We start from the raw sequence: 20,424 nt of genomic DNA on the forward strand, positions 1-20,424 counted from the left end.
CATATAACATTTTAATGAAACATAAGAAAAACATTGGAATCATATCACTATGAATCATTTTTCCTGCTTATCTTATGAGAATAAACGTCACATTTTACATTCAATTAAATTTGCATATTGGTCACAACATTAGAGAATATTTGCCTGGAAATTTTTGTACAGAGCATTCTTGACTAAAATAAGTTGGTTAAATTTAGTAAAAACAATAATATGTTTTGTTGCAGATATAATTCTGAATGTAAAGCCAATTGGTCACATATGTTTTTATAGTTGTTCTATGTTAAAAAAAAGTTGCAATGATATAGATGATTTTTGAAAGCTTTGTTTTAAGAAACATTTTCTTTATCAAAATAATTGATTTTGTTTAATGTTAATGATTGCACTGCTTGAACTCAGAGCAATATATCTTTACTTTGGACTATACTGGCCATTGCAAGGAAAAATATAATAAGGAAGTGTAAATCATCCGATGCTCCATCCTTTACTGAATTCGTATCTCTACTAAGAGAAACAGCTAACAGGGAAACCAAAATTAAAGAACTGAGAATTCATCCAAAGCCTTTTATTAACAATCCTTGGAAAAAAGTATTAGCTCTCATTGGTACTCTTCAGTTGCATTCTGACTCTTCATAATGAGAAAAAGAAATCATCCTTTATTTACTTATTTACTCATGTAGGACTGTACTGAACCATTTTTTTTAATCAGGCATTTGTATATATTGTCAATAGTTTTTTTTTCCATATTTTTACTTATTACTAGCTGTTTTTGACTATTACCATGTTATTCATTATCTTAGTATCAAAAAAATTGAGTAAAAAACTACAATCATCAATATGTCATTGAAACTCAGTGTGGTAGCATACCATAAAGTTTTTGCTTATTTTAGTTGATTACTCTGGGAAACTAAGTTATTGTGCCTATAAAATCACTGCTGTTTTAGCTGCATACATCACTTGATGGCATATTTATTGCACTCCATAATCAAAGTTTAACTATGTTTACAAAAGTAGAAAGGTGGCAATATATACAATAATCAACATACTGTGATTAATCTAAACAATTTATATTTTTACTACAGCAAAGCCAAAGTAGTGCTGCTTACACCATATCTAAAGCCATGCTGCTGGTCAGACAGCAAGCCATATCTGTCAAGATATTCCTAAATAAAGGATGCAACCAACCTTTCAAGGATTTTATGCTGGAGAGTGTAGATAATAGACTGAAATCTGCTGAGTAGTATAAGTTGCATCATTGTTTTTGAGGGGGGAATTTAATAAAAAAAGTTTTAAATATAAGCCACAGGTTTAGCAACAGAATTTACATAGGTCTTCAGAAATCAGGATTTTTGGCTTGTTGGAACCAGGGTGACCATTTTGGGATAGTAGTTCTAAGACTTGTGTTATTGCTGACCCTCTTAAAAAAGAGGAAATCTGAGTTCATTAGTACAGCCAATGGAATTAGTGGGATGACACTTAACCTAAGTGGTAGTGGGCTTGGAAAAGACTTCTCTCCTAGATTCTCAACTATAGGTAAGGGACCTACTATATTGCCAGGAAAAGCAGAAGTGGCTAGTTCTAAGGAGTGTGTTCACTAATTTCTCAGCCTTAAAGAAAACCCTAGCACTGGAGATGAAACAGATGTTTTCCTGTACCTAAATACCTTTTTTTCAGCTATTGGGAATATAGGCAACAAACAGGTCTCACTAGACTGGCACTGAATTTCTGCATTATTTATTAGAAAACAGTCACAATAATTCTGATTTTTTTTTTTCAGTAAACAGTAACGGACAATGGCAGAAAGTGATTTTTGCAGCATCTTATACCAGCTGTGGACGTGTTAGTGAGTGTTAGTTGCATAAGCATACTATTGTCATTAGAGCAATGGCTTGAACACCCTCTAATCCACCAGACTTTCTTCTCATTTCTATTCTCCTTACCCCAGGAAAGATTCCACAAAATTACTTTATTTGTCATTCACTCAACACATTAACAAATACCACCTTCTGTCTCAAAATCAGCATAGCTTTTGGTCTGGTCACTGCACATCCACAGCAATCTGGACACTCAGCAACAACATTCTTCTTGCAATGGACAAAGGCCTAATTACTGGAGCAATTTTACTGACCTCGCAAGACCCTCTGATCTTGTCAGTCACTCACTTCTAGATCATCTCAATAAAGTAAGCATTAGTGATGACACAATGCCCTGGTTCAAAAATAGCTTCTCTATCCACCACTTCTCACTTAATTTCAATTCATCAACCTCTACATTAGTCCCTCTGTATTTTAACTTATGAAGAATGGCACCTTCCCTCCACTGGCTTTCAGACTATTCAGAGATGGGCCAACTTACATTTTTAGACATCTTAAATACTCATGTCCTCTCCTACAAACTCCCTAAACTAGGCTTCCCTGCAGAAACCATGCTTTCTCAGTCCTTAGTGCCAAATTGTGGAAATCTCTCCTTTCTTTTCTTAAAGATAACTCCATACCCTATTTCCATTCATAAATAAGAGTGGGACTCTAGGCAAATACAACTGATGTCTCCCTGGTCATATTACTTAACCTCTTCTATCCTTTCTTCTGTCTACATATATTGCTCTATTTTTGACTGTGATTTTTTTCAGCATGCAAACTCTGTTTTCCACTCTATATGTAATACATGAATATATTGCATTTTTTTCACTCACTCTGTATATAATGTTATTTATCTATCACCTTTATTCCCTCAAGCCAACTATGATATTCACTTTGTATATAGTATATGTATATATTGCATTTTGTCATTTGCTGTGTATGTAATATCATGTAGCGACTGTGTAACTATTGTGTTTTCCCTGGACTGAGACTGAAAACTGAAATGGGTCCAGTGGGATCAATGCTCTATCAGAGTTAACAAATTTAAAATAAATAAATAAATTCTGGCATTGTGCTGTCTTGCGGTCATTTATCATTTGCAGCCCTGTGTAACTCTAGCTGTATTATTTATGTGTACATGTATACCAAGAATGCATGTTTATAACAATTTAATCAGTTACAACTGTACAAAATAATACATATGTACTACTGGGGTTTGCCTAATTCAAGTAACAGTTATACTTTACCTGTTAAAAAAGGGTGAAAAGTGTGAGGTAATTTTCTTATACAAAAGACTGCAGAGCATTATTTTCACTAATTAAAGCTTCCCACTTAAAATGTAATTTGCATTTCCTTGGCACATTCTTACCTGATTTGAAATTGGGCAGACTTCAACAGGAACATCCATCTTTCGTGACATTTCCTTAACCACTGGATGTCGAGCCAAAGCATATGCATGACCAAGTCGGCTTGTATTAAACAACAGTGCATCCATCATATTTTCATCTATGGGAGTACCTTGCCAGTCTAAAAACACAACAGGCATCCATAATGAAAAGCAAATGGGATCTGTTTTGTCTTCTCAAGCAGATAAAACATTTTCACAAGAGGCTTTATAACCATGACTTGAATAAGTAAAATGTCAAATGTGTTCAAACATGCAAAAAATTTAACATTTGATAAATGTCTAGCCATACTATGCTTATCTGCAAGTACCTTAACTACAAAGGAAAACTGTATATTTTCATGTATGTTAGGTAATGCTAAAGCAAAGACCAAAGACCCCTCCTCCAAAAAGAAATAGAAAAAAAGAAGGGAGTAACATAAAAATAAGCCAGACTGCATAGCAGTTCTATGATTTAAACAGTACAATTTATCACTACCATCAGTACAGATAATTCATTACCAACTTTTTAACTGCATACATGAAAGATAATATGACAGGTTACATAAAAGTAAACTACTGAAGTCAAGGGAAAACAGGGATTTATCTACTCTGTATAGAAATTAGAGACATTAACTGTAAAACAAGTCTGGCTAGGAAGCTGTTGAGAACAGAACAAAATGTATGTAAGGTGGGAGGTAAAAAGGTTAGAGTAAAATATATATTAGGGATGAACATGGAAACAATAGACACCAATCAATAACATTAGTTATGTGAAAAGGAGAGAGGTCAGAAAATACAAGTGTTTAAACAGAGATGATCCTCTGGACCTTAGGTCAGTGTGGATCAAAACAGAAGGTTGATGTGCAGTTAGTGAGATAATTCCAAACCAACAAATGTTATCCTCCCACATTTGTTTTTATTCTGAGACTTTCCACGAGAAGACCACTTTGAAAGAGTATATATGCAAAGTTAATTTTGAATGAGGAATCTATAGTTTACTGCACCTTTCATACAGAATTATTGTTAGAAAAATGACAGAATCCAAAGAAGCAGGCCATATAAATCAAATCCACACAAAACTTTAGACACCACTTTTATAGGAAGACAAGTGCAGTTCAGGACAGGGGTCCTTTCCCTTCAACCTGGTATCCATTAGGAGAGAACCTGCACCAGAATCCATAGAGCTGATCTCTCTTATGATACACTGATTCAGGCCTTACAATGGTCCCACATAAGGACTGGGATCCACAACAGTTTTATTGAATCTATGGTTGTTGATAAAACAAATATGTATTTGTTGAAGTCACAAAGCACTAAACCCAAATGGTTGAAAATATGTTTGAAAATTCATACAGAGCAAAGTACCTTAAAAATAAATTTGAAGAGGGGCAATCCCCCCATTATCCAATATTCCTTATATAATGGCTCCATAGTTATACAATTACAAGGAAAAGAGAAACAAATACCCACATTGAATTACTGCTGGTATGTAAACAGTAGCCATAGCAACAGTGATTATCTGTTAACAGTGCTCCTTATCCTTACAATCATCTAGAAATACATCTTCAAACATTTTGGCAAATTTGTACTTCTATATCACAGCATTACTTGTAAATAAACCCATTTCTATGTCATGAGATTAAACAAAATGTTTTGCACTTAAGTCATACAAACTGAACCCATTTTATTCCAAACTTGGACATGCTGCCAAGTGAGTCACATTGACAATGGACTAGATGGAGAAGGTGAGCTAGAAAAAAATAATCCAGGGGCAGCAAGTACATAGTTTCAACTGTATAGGAAAGCCACTAAAGATTATTAGAGAATGGGTGCCCTATACAATGGCACCGTGATTGGAGAATGAATGTTCCCTAGTAGACTGTTAATCTACAGGTAATACCCGCTAAAAACAAGTCCGCCACTTCATCGCAGCACAATAAGCTGTTTTCATACAAAGGGAATCTTATCACAAAATGAACTAAGTTTAGTCAAATTTTCAGTTTTGGATTGTACATGCTGTCAATACAGTCCATTTTTTCACGCCCTCCAGTCAATTCACAGCTAACTCCACTAATTATATCAGTACACTAATTATATCAGTACACTAATTATATCAGTATACTAATTATATCAGTATACTAATTATATCAGTATACTAATTATATCAGTACACTAATTATATCAGTATACTAATTATATCAGTATACTAATTATATCAATGTGCATTTTACTTTGCTAGTTTAATGCAGTGAAGGCAATATTAGCATATGGTTACTTATGATAATCTTGGATGTTCATTTAAATATGTCTGCTTATTTGCACATATTTTGCTTGCTTGTTTGTTTGCTAATGACACAGCATTTGCCTCATTTTAGTTTACTACTTTTGCTCAAATGATCTCTATCACTACAGCATGAAGTAATGTATGATGTCTCTTTCCTGTCAAATTCTATGAATAGTTAATATATTTTTTTTAATTTTATTTTATTTTACATTTGTTGACCGGGATAGTCTGACTGGGTACATGTTCATTGTAAACAGAGGCCCAGGGAGATGAGCTCTGACATACATACAGAAAATTATTTAATTTACACATGATAAGTACAGTTTACAAATTCATATCAGTATTACAATACATTGAAAAGATAGGAAGACATACAATATCACTTCTTGTTGCATTAACAGTTCATAGACTAACAGTAACACCGTGTCTGAGTGACATAAGGAGTCTTCTTTTAATATGTGGCTATGGGATAGAAGTTAGGGTTAGGGCAAGGACATAACCAATGTGTTTTAAAGAACTGTTTAAGGCTATTTTTGAATTGGGTTATTTAGGGAACCAACGTATGTTCAGTAGAAAGATAGTTCCAAGTTTTGCCAATGGATTTGGTGAACAAAGTGTCACCAGCTGAGTTGTTGGTTTTGACTATTTGTACTAGTAGCCTGTTGGATGAGCATATAGTCTTAAGGTTACTGTAGGGAGTGATAAGGTTTTAAGCATAGGCGTGTTCTCAGGTTGGTATAGAATCTTATGTACAACTATTATTTGGTTGTACTGGAGTAGGCTAGGCAGTTCAAGCCACCCTAGTTGATTTAAGTTTTGACAGTGGTCTGTTCTGTAAACTGCTCCAGTGGGAAATCTAGAAATGTTATTATAGCAGCTTGACAGTTTGTTAAGGTCAGCTTTACTCAAGTTTGTGAATAAATCATATCATATAATTTGGTCCCATGGAGCTACATAGCCTTACATGGCTTTTGTGGAGAAAATGGTTTATTTCTATCATCAAAGTTAACAAACCTGAAGTTAAATAAAAAACACATTAAATGCGGTGCCCAATGTTAAGCCTTGAATCAGGCACACATGCAGCTATTTTATACAATTCTACTATGAACAATCTTATCTCAGTCCCTTGTATCTCAGTTCTTCAATTGCAATACTTCAATAGGTGCCTGTCACATGTAATGTAGCCCAGCTGTTGAAAGTAAGTGCTTTTGTCAGGGCAAACTCTCTGCACCTCTCACTTGTACGTGTGTGTGTGTGTGTGTGTGTGTGTGTGTGTGTGTGTGTGTGTGTGTATCTATACACACACACACACACACACACACACACACACACACACATATATATATATATATATATATATATATATATATATATATTCACTAGCTCCACAGGTACACAATACAGTAGAACTCCCTAAAAGAGTGCATGCACAGAGATGGAGAAGGAGGAGACCAAAGAGGAGACTGAGGAGGAGGAGGAGGGGAGACCAAAAGTGAGGTGGAGGAAATAGAGGAGGAGGAAGAGACAGAGGAGATTGAGGAGGAGACAGAAGATTCAGTGGAGGTGGAGGAGAAGGAAAGCAAGGAAGAGGAGGAAGAGTCAGAGAAAGAGATGGATGAGGAGATGGAGAATGAGACAGAGCAGGAGGCAAAGACAGAGGAGGAGGAGACAGAGGAAGAGATGGAGAACAAGGATGAGGAGACTGAGGAAGAGTAAACTGAACAGGAGATGGAGGATACAAAGGAGGAGACTGAGGAGGGGGAGACAGAGGAGGAGGAGATGGAGAAGACCTAAGAGGAGACCAAGGAGGAGACAGAGGAGAAGGAGATGGAGGAGAAAAGGATGAGTAGAAGACAGAGGAGGAGGGGGGAGATGGAGGAGGAGACCGAGACAGAGGAGGGGACCAAGGAAAAATAGACAGAGGAGGAGACGGAGGAGGAGATGAAGACAGAGAAGCAGGTGATGGAAGAGGAGACTGAGGAGAAGGATACCAAAGATGAGGAGCAGATAGCAAAAGAGGAGATGGAGGAGGAGAAGACTAAGGAGAAGGAGACAGATGAGGAGGAGAACACCAAGAAAGAGATGAAAGAGCCCAAGGAGAAGGCCAAGGAAGAGACAGATGAGGAGAACTACAATGAGACCAAGGAGGCAACCAAGGAGGAGGAGATGGAGGAAGAAAAGGAGAGGGAGATGGAGGAGAATAAGCAGATGAAGAAGGACATGGAGATGAAGGAGGAGGAGAAGGAATAGGAAATGGGGAGACCTAGGAAGAGATTGAGGAGGAGTCAGATGAGACTGAGGATGATGAGATGATGGAGACACATGAGGAGGAGGTGGAGCTGAGAGAGGAGCAAGAGATGGAGGAGGAAGAGGAGATAGAGATGGTGGAGGAGGAGAATGGAGGAGGAGGAGAAAATGGAGGAGGAGAAGACCTAGGAGGAGACCAAGGAGAAGACTGAGGAAGAGATGGAGGGGGACCAAGGAGACAGAGGAGATGGATGAAGAGGAGATGAGGAGAAGGAGGCAGAGATGGAGGGGATGAAGAAGAGGACACAGAGGAAGAGAAGGGCGACAGAAGAGGAGACTGAGAAAGAGGAGGTCGAAACCAAAGAGGAGGAGATGGAGGAGATGGAAACAGAGAAGGAGGAGTCAAAGGAGGGGACAGAGATTGAGGAGGAGGATACAGAGAAAGAGAAGACCTAGGAAGATACTAAGTAGGAGATTGAGGAGACTGAGGAGTAGGAGTAGATTCAGACAGAAATATAAAGAAAATGAGAAGCAGAAAGAGGAAGAGACTGAGGAGGATGAGGATGAGTAGAGATGGAAGAGAAGGAGGAGATGGAAGAAGAGATGGAGAAGGAGACAGACACAGAGGAGGAAGAGGAGATGATTAGGAGGAGATGCAGGAGAAAGAGATGGAGGAGGAGATGAAGTAGAATAACAGATGCAGAGAAGGAGGAGATGGAGATGGAATAGAAGAAAAGGAAATAGAGATGGAAGAGGAGACGAGGAGGAGGAGAAGGAGAAGAAGACAAAGGAGACATATGAGGAGACTAAGAAGGAGGCTGAGGAAGACTTGGAGGAGACTGATGAGGGACAGAGAAGACTGAAGAGAAGGAAACTGAGATGGAAGAGACAAAGAGAAGGAGATGGATGAGGAGACATAGACAGAGTAGGCAGAGGAGGAGATGGCAAAGAGATGAAAAGAGAGGAGGAGACCATGGAGTAGGAGACAGAGAAGGAGACAGAGATAAACATGGAGGAGGAGGAGATGAAAAAGGAGGAGATGGAGAAGGAGGAGAGGAAGGAAGAAACAGACATGGAGGAGGATACATATGAGGATAAATGCTAGGGGGAGACAAAGAGGCAGAGTAGAAGATGCAGAAGACTGAGGAGGAGGAGGAGATGGAGGAGATGGAGAAGGAGATGGAGACAGAGGAGGAGGTGGTGAAGTAGACTGAGGAGAAGATGGAGGAGATTAGGAGGAGGAGACAGAGGATGAAGAGGAGGAGACAGCCGAGGAGACAGACATGGAGGAAAGGACCAAGGAGGAGGTGACAGAGGAAGAGGAGGAGTCAGATGAGAAGTAAGAGATGGAGATGGAAGAGGAGAAGGAGATGGAGACAAGGGTGAAGGAGACAAAGGAGGTGGCAGAGATGAAGGGGAGAAGTCCTAGGAGGAGACCAAGGAGGAGACTGAGGAGGAGATGGAAGAGACTGAAGAGGAGATAGAAGAGATTGAGGAGGAGGAGGAAATGGAGATGGAGGAGGGGATGAGTAGGAGGAGATGGAGGAGGAGACGGAGATGGAGTAAGAGATTACCTATGAGGAACCAGGAAGGAGACCAAGGAAGAGCTGGAGGAGACTGAGAAGGAGGAGATGAAGGTGAAGGAGATGAGGAGGACACAGAGGAGAATAGGAAGAGAGGAGGGGACAGAGATGGAGGAGGGGATGGGAGAGGAGGAGGAGGCAGGGGAGGAGATGGAGATGGAAGAGAAAAAGGAGATGGAGGAGGATGAGGAGATGGAGACAGAGGCGGAGATGACAAAGGAGGAGTAGATGGAGATGGAGGAGAAGACCTAGTAGGAGACCAAGGAGGAGACAGAGAAAGAGATGGAAAAGACTGAGGAGGAGACTGGAGATGAAACTGAGGAGACTGAGTAGGAGAAAGAAAAGGAGATGAGGGGAAGGAGACAAAGAGGAGGACAAGATGGAGGAGGAGATCGATTAGGTGGAGGAGAAGCAGAGGCAAAGGAGATGGAGGAGATGGAAAAGGAGAAGACATAGATGGAAGAAGAGAAGAAGGAAGTGACAGAGGAGGAGGAGATGAAGGAGGGGACCTAAGAGGACATCAAGAAAGAGACAGAGGAGCAGATGTAGCAGACCCAGGCTGAGATAGAGGAGACTGAGGAGTAAGATGAGACTGAAACAGAAGAGAAGGAAACTAGGAGGAGATGCAGGAAGATACAGAGATGGAGGAGGAGGAGACTGAGATGGAAGAGGAGGTGGAGATGGAGCAGGTGACAGAGGAGACCAAGAAAGAGACTGAGGAGAAGATGAAGCAGATCAAAGAAGAGATGTAGGACACTGAGGATGGAGGAGGAGACAGAGGAGGATGAGAGGTAGGTGAAGTAGATGGAAAAGGAGATGGAGAAGGAGGAGGTGACAGAGGAGGAGATGGAGGAGGTGGAGGAGACTGTGGTGGAGGAAATGGATGTGATGGAGGAGGAGGAGACAGAGATGGAAGAAGAGCAGGAGATGGAGGAGTAGGATGAGATGAAGAAGGAGATGGAGATGGTGGAGGAAGAGACAGATGACAAGGAAACCTAGGAGGACACCAAGGAGAAGACTAAGGAAGAGATGCAGGAGACTAAGGAGGAGGCAGAGGAGATGGATGAGGAGGAGCAGACACAGACAGAGACAAAGGAGGAGACCAAGAAGGAGATGGAGGATATGGAGGAGCAGGAGACTGAAGAGGAGGAGGGGAGATATAAGAGGAGAAGGTGGTAGAGGATGAGACAGAGGAAGAGACAATATATAGAAAGAGGATATGGAGATGGAAGAAGAGGAGAAGGAGATGAAGGAGGTGAAGCAGATGGAGGATAAGGAGATAGAGGCAGAGAAGGAGATGGTGATTGAGGAGGAGGACACAGAGGAGGACAAAACCAAGGAGGAAACTAAGGGGGAGATAGACTAGGAGATGGAGGAGACTGAGCAGGAGGAGTAGATGGAATCAGAGATGGAGCAGAAGGTGATTGTGAGGAGATGGAGAAAGGTATGAAGACTGTGGAGAAGACTGAAGAGGAGAAGGAGACTGAAAAGGTGATCGAGAAGAATGAGATGAGTAGGAGAAGGAGACAGAGGAGGAGATGGATATGGAAGAGGGGACAGAGTAGCAGGAGACATAGGAGAAGACACAGGCAAAGAAGGAGTAGGCAAAGATGGAAGAGGAAGAGGAGATGAAGGAGGAGGAGTAAGCAGAGACAGAGGCAAATGAGACAAAGGAGGAAACAGAGATGGAGGATGAGGAAACCCAGGAAGAAACCAAGGAGGAAACTGAAAGGAAATGAATGGAGGAGACTGTGGAGGAGACAGGGGAGACTGCAGAGGAGGAAGAGGAAATGTAGGAGGAGGAGACAGAGGAGGAGGAGGGACTGAGAAGTTGACACATATGAAGGAGGAGGAGATGAAGATGGAAAAGGAGGAGGAGACAGGACAGAAAAAGAGGAGACAAAGGAGGAGAAGAAGATGGAGGAGGAGCAGATGGAGGAGAAGGAGACCTAGGTGGAAACCAAGAAAGAGACCAAGGAGGCAATGGAGGAGACTGAAGAGAAGATGGAAATGGAGAAGGAGGAGACAGAGATGGATGAGAGGAGGAGATGAAGCAGGACACAGAGAGACCTAGGAGGAGATCAAAAAGGAGACCAAGAAGGATATGGTAGAGGCTGATGAGATGGAGGAAACTTAAGTAGAGGAGACCATGATGGAGGAGGAGATGAGGAAGAGGATGAGGAGATGGAGGAGGAAGAAGATAAGATAGAGTAGGAGACATAGATGGAGGAGAAGACTGAGGAGTTGAGGAGGAGATGAGATGGAAGAGTAGGAGGAGATGGAGGAGAAGATGAAGACAGAAAAGGAGGAGAAAAGGAAGAAACAGGGATGGAGGAGGAAGATACAGAAGATGGAGATACAGAAGACCTAGGAGGAGACCAAGGAGGAGACTGAGAAGGAGAGTGAGGAGACTGAGGAGGAGGAGTAGACCAAGATGGAAATGGAGAAGAAGGATACGAAGAGAAGGAGATGGAGGAGATGGACAGGGTTGAGGAAGTGGAGGAGATGGAGGAGGACACTGAGGAGGATGAGGAGGAATAGAGATGGAAGATGAGGAGGAAAAGCAGATGGAGACAGAAGCAGTGGAGAGAAAAAAGGAGATGGAGATGGAGGAGGAGGCCTAGGTTTTAACCAAGGAGGAGACTGATGAGGAGATGATGGAGACTAAGGAGAAGATGAAGGAGAGTGAGGAGGAGGAGATGGAGGAGGGGATGGAGAAAGAGGAAACATATGAGGAGATAGAGGAGGAGACAGGCAGAGCAGGAGAAGATGGAGATGGAGAGGAAGAGATCATGGAGACTGAGAACAAGATGGAAGAGACCAAGGGGGAATAGGAGACTGACACTGAGAAGATGAGGAGGAGACAGAGGATGATACACAGGAGGAAAACAAGGAGAAGACCAAGTAGGAGACGGAGGAGCCTGAAGAGGAAGAGTACATGGAGACAAATGAGAAGGAGATGAGGAGGAAGTGGAGGAGACTAGGAGGAGAAGGAGATGGAGGAGGGAATGGGGAGGAGACTGAAGAGGAGTTGGAAGAGACCAAGATGGAGGAGACAAAATAGAAGTAGATGAGGAGGAGATGGAGACTGAGGAGGAGGATACAGAGGAGGAGAAGACCAAGGAAAAGACCAAGTAAGAGATGGAGAAGACTGAGGAGGAGGAGGAGGAGTAGATGGAGACAGAGGAGGAGGAGATGGAAATGGAGGAGGAAGAGGAGGAAGAGACAAAGGAGGAGATGGAGACAGAGGTGGAAATGAAGGAGGATACTGAGGTGGAGATGGAGGAGTCAAAGAAGAAGGAGATGGAGGAGGAGGAGATACAGGAGGTGGAGGAAAAGACAGAGATGGAAGAGGAGGAGGAGGGGATGAAGGAAGAGACAAAAGAGGAGATGAGATGGAGGAGGAGAAGACAGGGAGGAAGAGAAGACCTAGGGGGAAACCAAGAAGGTGACAAAGGACGAGATGAAGAAGACAGAGAAGGAGGAAGAAATGAGACAGAGGAGAAGGAAATGTGGAGGAGAAGGAGACAGAGCAGGAGATGGAGATGGATATGCAACTTCATCGTATGAAAAGAAACAAAATGTTGCTCAGATTTTCTGCTGATTTGTCTTTTTTAGGTAATATCTGAGCTGTCTATGTAAATCCATGGTGTGAAGAAACCTCTTACTAGGATTCTGTGGAGAAGGGAAAAGGGAAGGAAGATGAATAAACTGACTCAAGGACAAATCATTAACCACTTTAGGCATAATAGAAGGATTGGCATGAACAGACACCCTGTCCTTGTGAAAACCCAAAAAGGGTGGAACTGCCATGAGTGCTTGAAGTTCAGAGACTCTCTTGGTAGAATTGAGAGCCAACAATAATAAAGCCGTCAAAGAACAATGTCGTAGGCAAAAGGAAACTGTAAGTTCAAAAACAGACTTAGTCAATTTCTGAAGAAAACAATTAAGGTCTTAAGAAGGAGGAATAGACTTTCTTGAGGGCTAGATATGAAGGATGCCTTTCAGAAATAGTTTGACATCAAATCTAGAAGCCAGAGGTGGATTCTAAGGCATACAAGTGGAGATGGCTGACAAATGAGTTTTACAAGATGAATATGACAAGCCAGAATTAAGCAACTCACACAAATAAGAAAAGACCCTAGGGTCCAGGTCCTATCTGAGACATCACATAGAAAGTATCTTCCATTTAATCACATAGGACTTTATAGTAGTGGGTTTTCTGGCCTCCTGCAAACCCTGAAGCATGTCCTCAGAAAATGGATGTCTAAAAGGAATCAAAACCCTATCACCCAAAATGTCAAGTGAAGGTTGGGCAAATTAGAGAGAAAGAGGGATTCACTTGTCTTGTGTGAGAAGATCCAGTCTGTGAGGTAACTTGTGATGATTGCCCCTGGCCAAATGAAATAGAAAGGGGAACCAGAGCTATCTTGGTCAAACGGGAGTCACAAGCAAGATTTTGAGCCTGCCCACATGATCTTGTGCAGGTCCTTTGGTAGGACAGGAAGATGGGGATAGGCATACAGAAACACCCCCTTCTAAGAAAAAGATGTGGTATTCACTTTCCAAACCAGAGAACTTGGCAATATTGAACAGACCTGGGGAAGTTGTCTGTTCAGAGGGGAGGCAAAAGGATTTATTTGAGAAGTACCCCAAGCCTGAAGAGCCAGCCAGCAAAGTAGGTAAGATCTTGTGCCCCCTTGTTTGTTGACATACAATATGAATCTGGTTTTGTATGTAAAACCATTTAGAGGACTTGGAACCCAAAGGGGGTGAAAAGTCTGAAGAGCTTGAGGTAGAACCCTCATCTCCTTGATGTTCACATGATCTGCAAGTTGCTGATGGGATTGAAGACTCTAGACTTTGAGGTTGTTGGAAAAAGCTCCCCAGCCTTGATCATAGGTATGTGTGTACAGCTTGAGTAAAGAGAGGAACCTAAAGGATAGATCTGGATTCAGAGAAATCTGTTGAATCCACCTGTGTTGTTTGAGCTTGAGACAAGGCAAAAGAGGAACCAGATAGTCTAGATGATGACAGTGCTGGAGCCAAGCAGTCTTGAGATACCATTAAAATCTGCTTGTGTGGAATTGGAAAAGGGAGCCATGGGAATGCTGGATGCCACGTATCCCAGAGCTCTGAGAAATTCCCTTGCAGAAAGGTCTGGAAGATGTAGAAGAGACTGCAAATAAGCATTTAAGAAGAGGATCTTGGAAGGCAGGAGGCAAGCCATCATTGGAATAGTCTGAATCCTGCAGCCCAGGAACACTTGGTTCTGATAGGGATTCAATAAAGACTTTCTGAGACCTCCTGACACACTAGGAAAACAAAGCATAGTGAAATGAAGATCCTGAAGAGGAGTTGCTGAGAGCGGGCTTGAATCAAAAGGTTGTCCAAATATGGGAATTTTTGAATTCCCTGATGCCTGCGGAAGGTTACCACAAGGGTGAGACATTTGGTAAAGACCATCAGAACTGGAGAAAGACCAACAGGCAAAGCAGAGAACTGATAATGAGAGGAAGAAACAAAAATATAAAAACTTCCTTAAGAGAGGGTGAATAGGAATGTGGAGGGAAGTGTCTTCCAAATCTAGAGCTCCAGCTCGGTGAACGGCTTGTGGACTGAATTTAAAGGTAGTGTTCAGACTGGCGGTAATGAAGTTCTGAGGATTAGGTGCCCATACATCACATTTGTACCTTATGCCTTGCACATAGGACATACATCTGACTTACGGCACCAGGAAGGTGTAAAGGCTTTGGTATGCTTGCCGAAAGTTTGGCTATCCTCAGCAGGATATCCCAAGAGTGAAGAATATTGAAACAGTAATAAGAAAGGCCATTATCTGAGCTAGCTATGCATTTTCACAACAGATTAATTACAAATTTTTAACCACACGTTTATCGGAGCAGCCATATTTATGTCATCTTTGTTTTGACAAAGTTAGACTGCCATTACTAATTTATTGGCATACAATCTAAGATTTATATTTTCCCAGTATAAATTTAAATCATCTGCTTCTCCAGTATGAGTACAGAACACAGACTCTCATCCCAATTTTCTGTGCATCCACCCACACATACCAGTTGAGATTCTGAAGACTACACCCAAAAGCTTCAGCTCTATCACAAGACGCTATAAGCCCAATAAAACCAAAACTTCATATAGGCAAGGTATTATGCAGAACTCCCACTGACTATAGGAAAGCAAATGTATATAACCACGATACCAAGGCATATTCCATCTTTTTTCTGCATAGATTTGCCTTCATCTTAGTTGTTTAGAATACTTTCTGTAGAACTGATATTGATTCCAGTTACAGGATGGAGCATTACCTTTAAGATGTCAGATGTTATGGGTCAACATCTTTGTAAATTACATCTGATGAATATGTTGTATGATGTAGTATGCATTTTTATGCGTAGTTCTAAAGGAGACCAATGTGAAGTCATGGAATGTAAACAGTTTAATAGGGGGTATGAATATCCACTCAAACAACACCCAGTAATATTTAACATCTGACACCCGTGTATCAAAAAAAAAGTTTTAATCTACCACATTACTTTTATTTAGTATTGCCTATCTAGTACATTTTATTATTGTATCTACCTCTCTGTACTTATCTAGTATTCATTACTTATTTAATGTGTGCTTTAATACTTGTTATGGTCTTTTTCTTGTATAATGTCTTAACTTCCATGTATCATTTGGAGCTTTTCTCCCCTGGCCTCAGCTGGAAATGGGTTCCTGACCCAGTCGGACTTTCATGGTAAACAAAAGTTAAATAAATAAATAAAATAAATATTAAGCAGGGTATGTCTGCTTCTATGCACCTGGTTTGGACAATGCATTCATATGATGATATTACTTTCTATGATTTCCCAGTTATACTAGAGACAGTGCTGTTGCACATAGTTTATTTACATCAAACATGTTGCACCAAGAAGCAATCCATAATGTACAGCTACTGCATGGACAGGCATAGCTCATTTCATGACTTGTGCCAATGGGTCTGTTCCCTCTGGTGTTCATCTCTGGCATCCTAATTATGCAAGCTAATGATGCATCTCCTGTTCCTTGATAACCATGTGCTAAGCAGCTCCAAGCCTCAGCTGCAGCTACAAGTTTTATAACAGTACATAACAGAAACATCACTTTCTTGACTGATGTATACTGTAGTACACTCCCTGAAATATCCAGGTACCCAAATTATTTTTCCTATGGGATATCAAATGTTGTCCCATTTACTCTGATTGCCTGGTTGTACCTGTCCTTAATATATAACTATGGATCATCATCACTGACTGTGGTATGGAAAAGAGAAATGAAACAAAGTGAGAATATAGGTGTCAGTACTCCTCCAAACATGTTGCATGTCAGTGGTGTTTCAATCTATTAAGGGTAGTGTTACACTCATGCATGCCTTAGAAATGTTCCTATTTTATGCCTCCCTCTGAGAATGACTGACACAGGTACTCATCTGCCAAAGGTGGACAACGTAAACTTCTCAGGGTTTCTGCAGCAGAGATAAACAATGATATTATCAGCATTATTAGCAGGGTGGATGCTGGTAGAAATTAACTCTTGCTTACTGATTTATGCCACCCTTTCAGCATCCAGTGGGGACACAGAATGTTGTATGAGTAGGTTTTATTGCACCCAAGACCATACAATTGCTGTCACCCTATGAAATGTTTACATGGAAGTTCATCATTCTTGGGAAGGGGGGTGGTCGATGCAGAAAGTGACATACTCTTCACATGCCACAGCATGCTTGATTAGACTGCGGAGTGGTTCTAGCACTCCTGGTGCAGATGTCAGGGTCATATGTAGCTTATCTGCTAAGGGCTTCTGTAGGGCACATGAAGATATGATGCAAATGATCTTTGTTATCTTAGTCTCCTGTGAAATGTATAGCTGTAATGTGCAGTTAATGTAACATAAGATCCATGTACATGTTAGTAAATGTATCCATGAGATTTCTATCTACCTTGTTCTGGCTCTTGAGTAGTTAGTGAAACAGGACACTGCTAAGCTCAGAACCGCTAATAATAGTACAGCCTGTCACAATGTGCAACACATATACCCACTGAGTGCCTCTTCCCCATTCCTCTGTAAATTATGTGTGCCAGTCCATCCATACATTTGGTTCTGTTCCCATCTGATGCCACATATACCTACTGCATACACCCCTCCTCATTCTTGGGTAATTTATGTGTGTCACTCTATCCATACTTCTGGTTCTGTTCCAGTCTGATGCCACATATACCACCACATGCCTCCTCCTCGCTCCTGTGTAAATTATGTGTGCCACTCCATCCATACTTCTTATCCTCCTACTGTCTGATGCCATAAAATCATACTGAATTCCACCTTTGATTATGCTAGGTTTCAACATAATTTTGTAATGTAAATGCATCATGCACAGGCTTAAGTCACCTTCATTTGGATTGTGCTGTTTTTCATTACCATTGTTATACATTTAGCTGACTTGTACTGTGCAACTACTATGCATCTTCATGTGTTTGTCAGTTTTTATGGATTGCAATTGTATTGCTCAGTGATTGCATAATATTTTACAACACAATACACAGTGGTTCATATTTTCATGAATCAATCACTTTCTTTGAAATTTACTTCTACAAACTAATGTCTGAAAACAAACTAATGTCTGAAATGCCAGCTTACCACTATGACAAAATATTCAGCCAATACACTTGACACCTATGCTTCTAACTTTCGATCAAAACTATTGCTACAGGTAAGGTGTAATTTGAAGTAGAGATTAACCCCATTAGAGCACACACACTCTAAGAAGCAACTGCCACTAATAAAAAATACAGCCTAGACAGATCTGAGAGAAGAATGCACAGGAATGGCAGTGTATCTGTTGCTCATCTTAACACTGTAGGATCCTGCGTATTTTTCAGTTTTCTTCACAGCTAGATATTTTACTATAGGCAGTTTACCTGTTTTCTGGGGTCTGCCACTTCTGATCTATCATTCACATTTAGGAGAAATGTGGCTGTGCTAAGCTTTTAGAAAGCAAGGACTGAAGCTAAGTACTTTGTAAAGACTCTCAGAGATAGAGAGAGACTAAACGAAGGAGCTAAAAATCATAAGTAAAACTTATGCATTCAAAGTCTTAAGTATTTTCTGCGATGATCTTATAGAATTGTGCTGGTATTAAGTCTGTATCCTGCAAGACATCATCAATGCATGATGGACTATCAATTTTATCAGGAGTGGCAGATTTGAGGGTCAGCATTATGAGATTCACTGTTTTCAGAAATGTGTGCAGGTCAGGCAAATCTAGAATGAGTCTCACCTTTTACGTTCATAGGTAAATACTATGCTAACTGCTCTGAAGGGCCATTTTAAACCTAGCCAATAACTAGAGGTCAGAATCAAACCCTGTACCTTGTGTCTATTAGGTAAAGGTCTTTACCATTATGCCAAACCCATCCCAATTAGCATTTTAAGCAACAGAATAATCCAGGTAGGTCCTTTCCTTTTGTGGTGGTCTGGGACTAACTGAATTGCTTTCAAATGAAAAACAAACTGCAGTGCTACATTAAACTGTCAATGTAATGTTTGATGAATTATTTGTACCACTGGTACCTGTAAAAATTATATAGTACAACTTCTTGAAAATATATGCAGAATTGACTGTCACTGATAAAGTATTATTAACAATTGCCCAGAAAATGTTGAAACTTGTTTCCATTAGATGATTTGATAGCTTTAGTGGTATTTGGCACCCACTTGCACATTTTCCTGTTGCTGGTTCTTTTTCTGTGGGACTATTCTGCTGTTTTTTCTTGCTATTACTATTTGCTAAACATTATAGAAGCATCTGGTGTTTGTGTTGGCATAAATACTTAGTTTTGAACCAGCTGTATTTTTTTAGGAATTTGGTATGAGTATGTTATAATACCCAGTTGATTTGGCTGCATATGGAGTGGACTTAGTAATGGCATTGGTACAATAGCAGGCCATATTTCTTGATATGTACAATTGTATTTCTATTTTAAAGTATAGCTGGGATAAAAACAGAGTAAGTAGGCATGCTATTAATGGGTGTGTTACAAGTGAAGTTTTCAATGAGATTTTAAATTCTAGATGAGATGAGACATTCTGATGTTTGTTGGGAGAGAGTTTCATAGTTTAGCAATGTATGTAGAGTATTGGCATTGACCATTACATTTTTTAGATTGTTGAGTAAGGGCTAAGTCTTGCTTCAGTGAACACAGTTCTCTGTGGGGTGAGTAACAAGTTTAGAAACTGGATGGTGGCAGGGCATCTCTCTCTCTCTGGGTAAAGAGGATGTTGTAGTCAATCTCATTAGAATCATTCTCACATTCAAAATCTGACTGAAAATGCTGAAATTAGATTTTTTGAAAAATGAGCAATATCTGATTAGGCTGTGTTTGTATTTTTCTACAGTTCTCACTGAGCATTTTAAACCAGTTTTATACTTGGATTCAGTACTAGGGTAATGAATATATATTTTTTTTTGTTTTGAATTTTTCCTATCTGCATCTCCATTTTCCATTCTTCTTGGGGGCTGTTCTTACAGGGAGTGATGTTGTACTTTGTTTCTTCACTTAGCAGGTCTCCTTTCTCTGGGAAAGACATTTCTAGGCTGTGAAGGTCAGAGAAAGAAATGGGTGAGGCTGACAGCCACACTTTCTCTCAGACATTTTTTGTTTGTTTGTTTATGTTATGCTACAAATGTCTCTGTGTGCTATAAAGCAGTAGTCAATGTGTGGGCCTACAAGAGTGGTGTGAATGTGGTTCTCATCTTTTTGTGTGATATAGCTGTCAAGAGTCGAACCTGTGTTATGGTCTGAGGTCTCACCTGGGATCTACTGATATAAAGAGTGCCTTTGAAGCATTCCTCCCTATATATTCCAAGAAAGAGATGAGCAGGCAAGTCTATCATCACTCTTCAATTTCCTGGCTGCTAGAGCCACTAATGAAAACATGGTTACATAGGTCATTGCCAGGCCTACTCCCCTTGACACAACAAAGGCAACAAGAAGCACCTTGTATATGCCTAAACGGCTTTAC

General features: G+C 40.6%; 1 protein-coding gene across 5 annotated transcripts in view; it reads right to left on the minus strand.

Moving 5' to 3' along the window:
- ADA2 (adenosine deaminase 2) overlaps window positions 1–20,424 on the minus strand; it is an 823,901-nt gene that overhangs the window by 270,658 nt on the left and 532,819 nt on the right. For all 5 annotated transcript variants that reach the window (XM_044088185.1, XM_044088184.1, XM_044088186.1 and 2 more), the window contains one exon: window positions 3,226–3,383. In XM_044088185.1, coding sequence (XP_043944120.1) covers window positions 3,226–3,383 — 158 coding nt within the window. The remainder of the gene's footprint in view (window positions 1–3,225; window positions 3,384–20,424) is intronic.

This window comes from Protopterus annectens, chromosome 11.part0 (genome assembly GCF_019279795.1).
Source record: "Protopterus annectens isolate FY-2018-M chromosome 11.part0, PAN1.0, whole genome shotgun sequence".
Classification (NCBI taxonomy): domain Eukaryota; kingdom Metazoa; phylum Chordata; order Ceratodontiformes; family Protopteridae; genus Protopterus; species Protopterus annectens.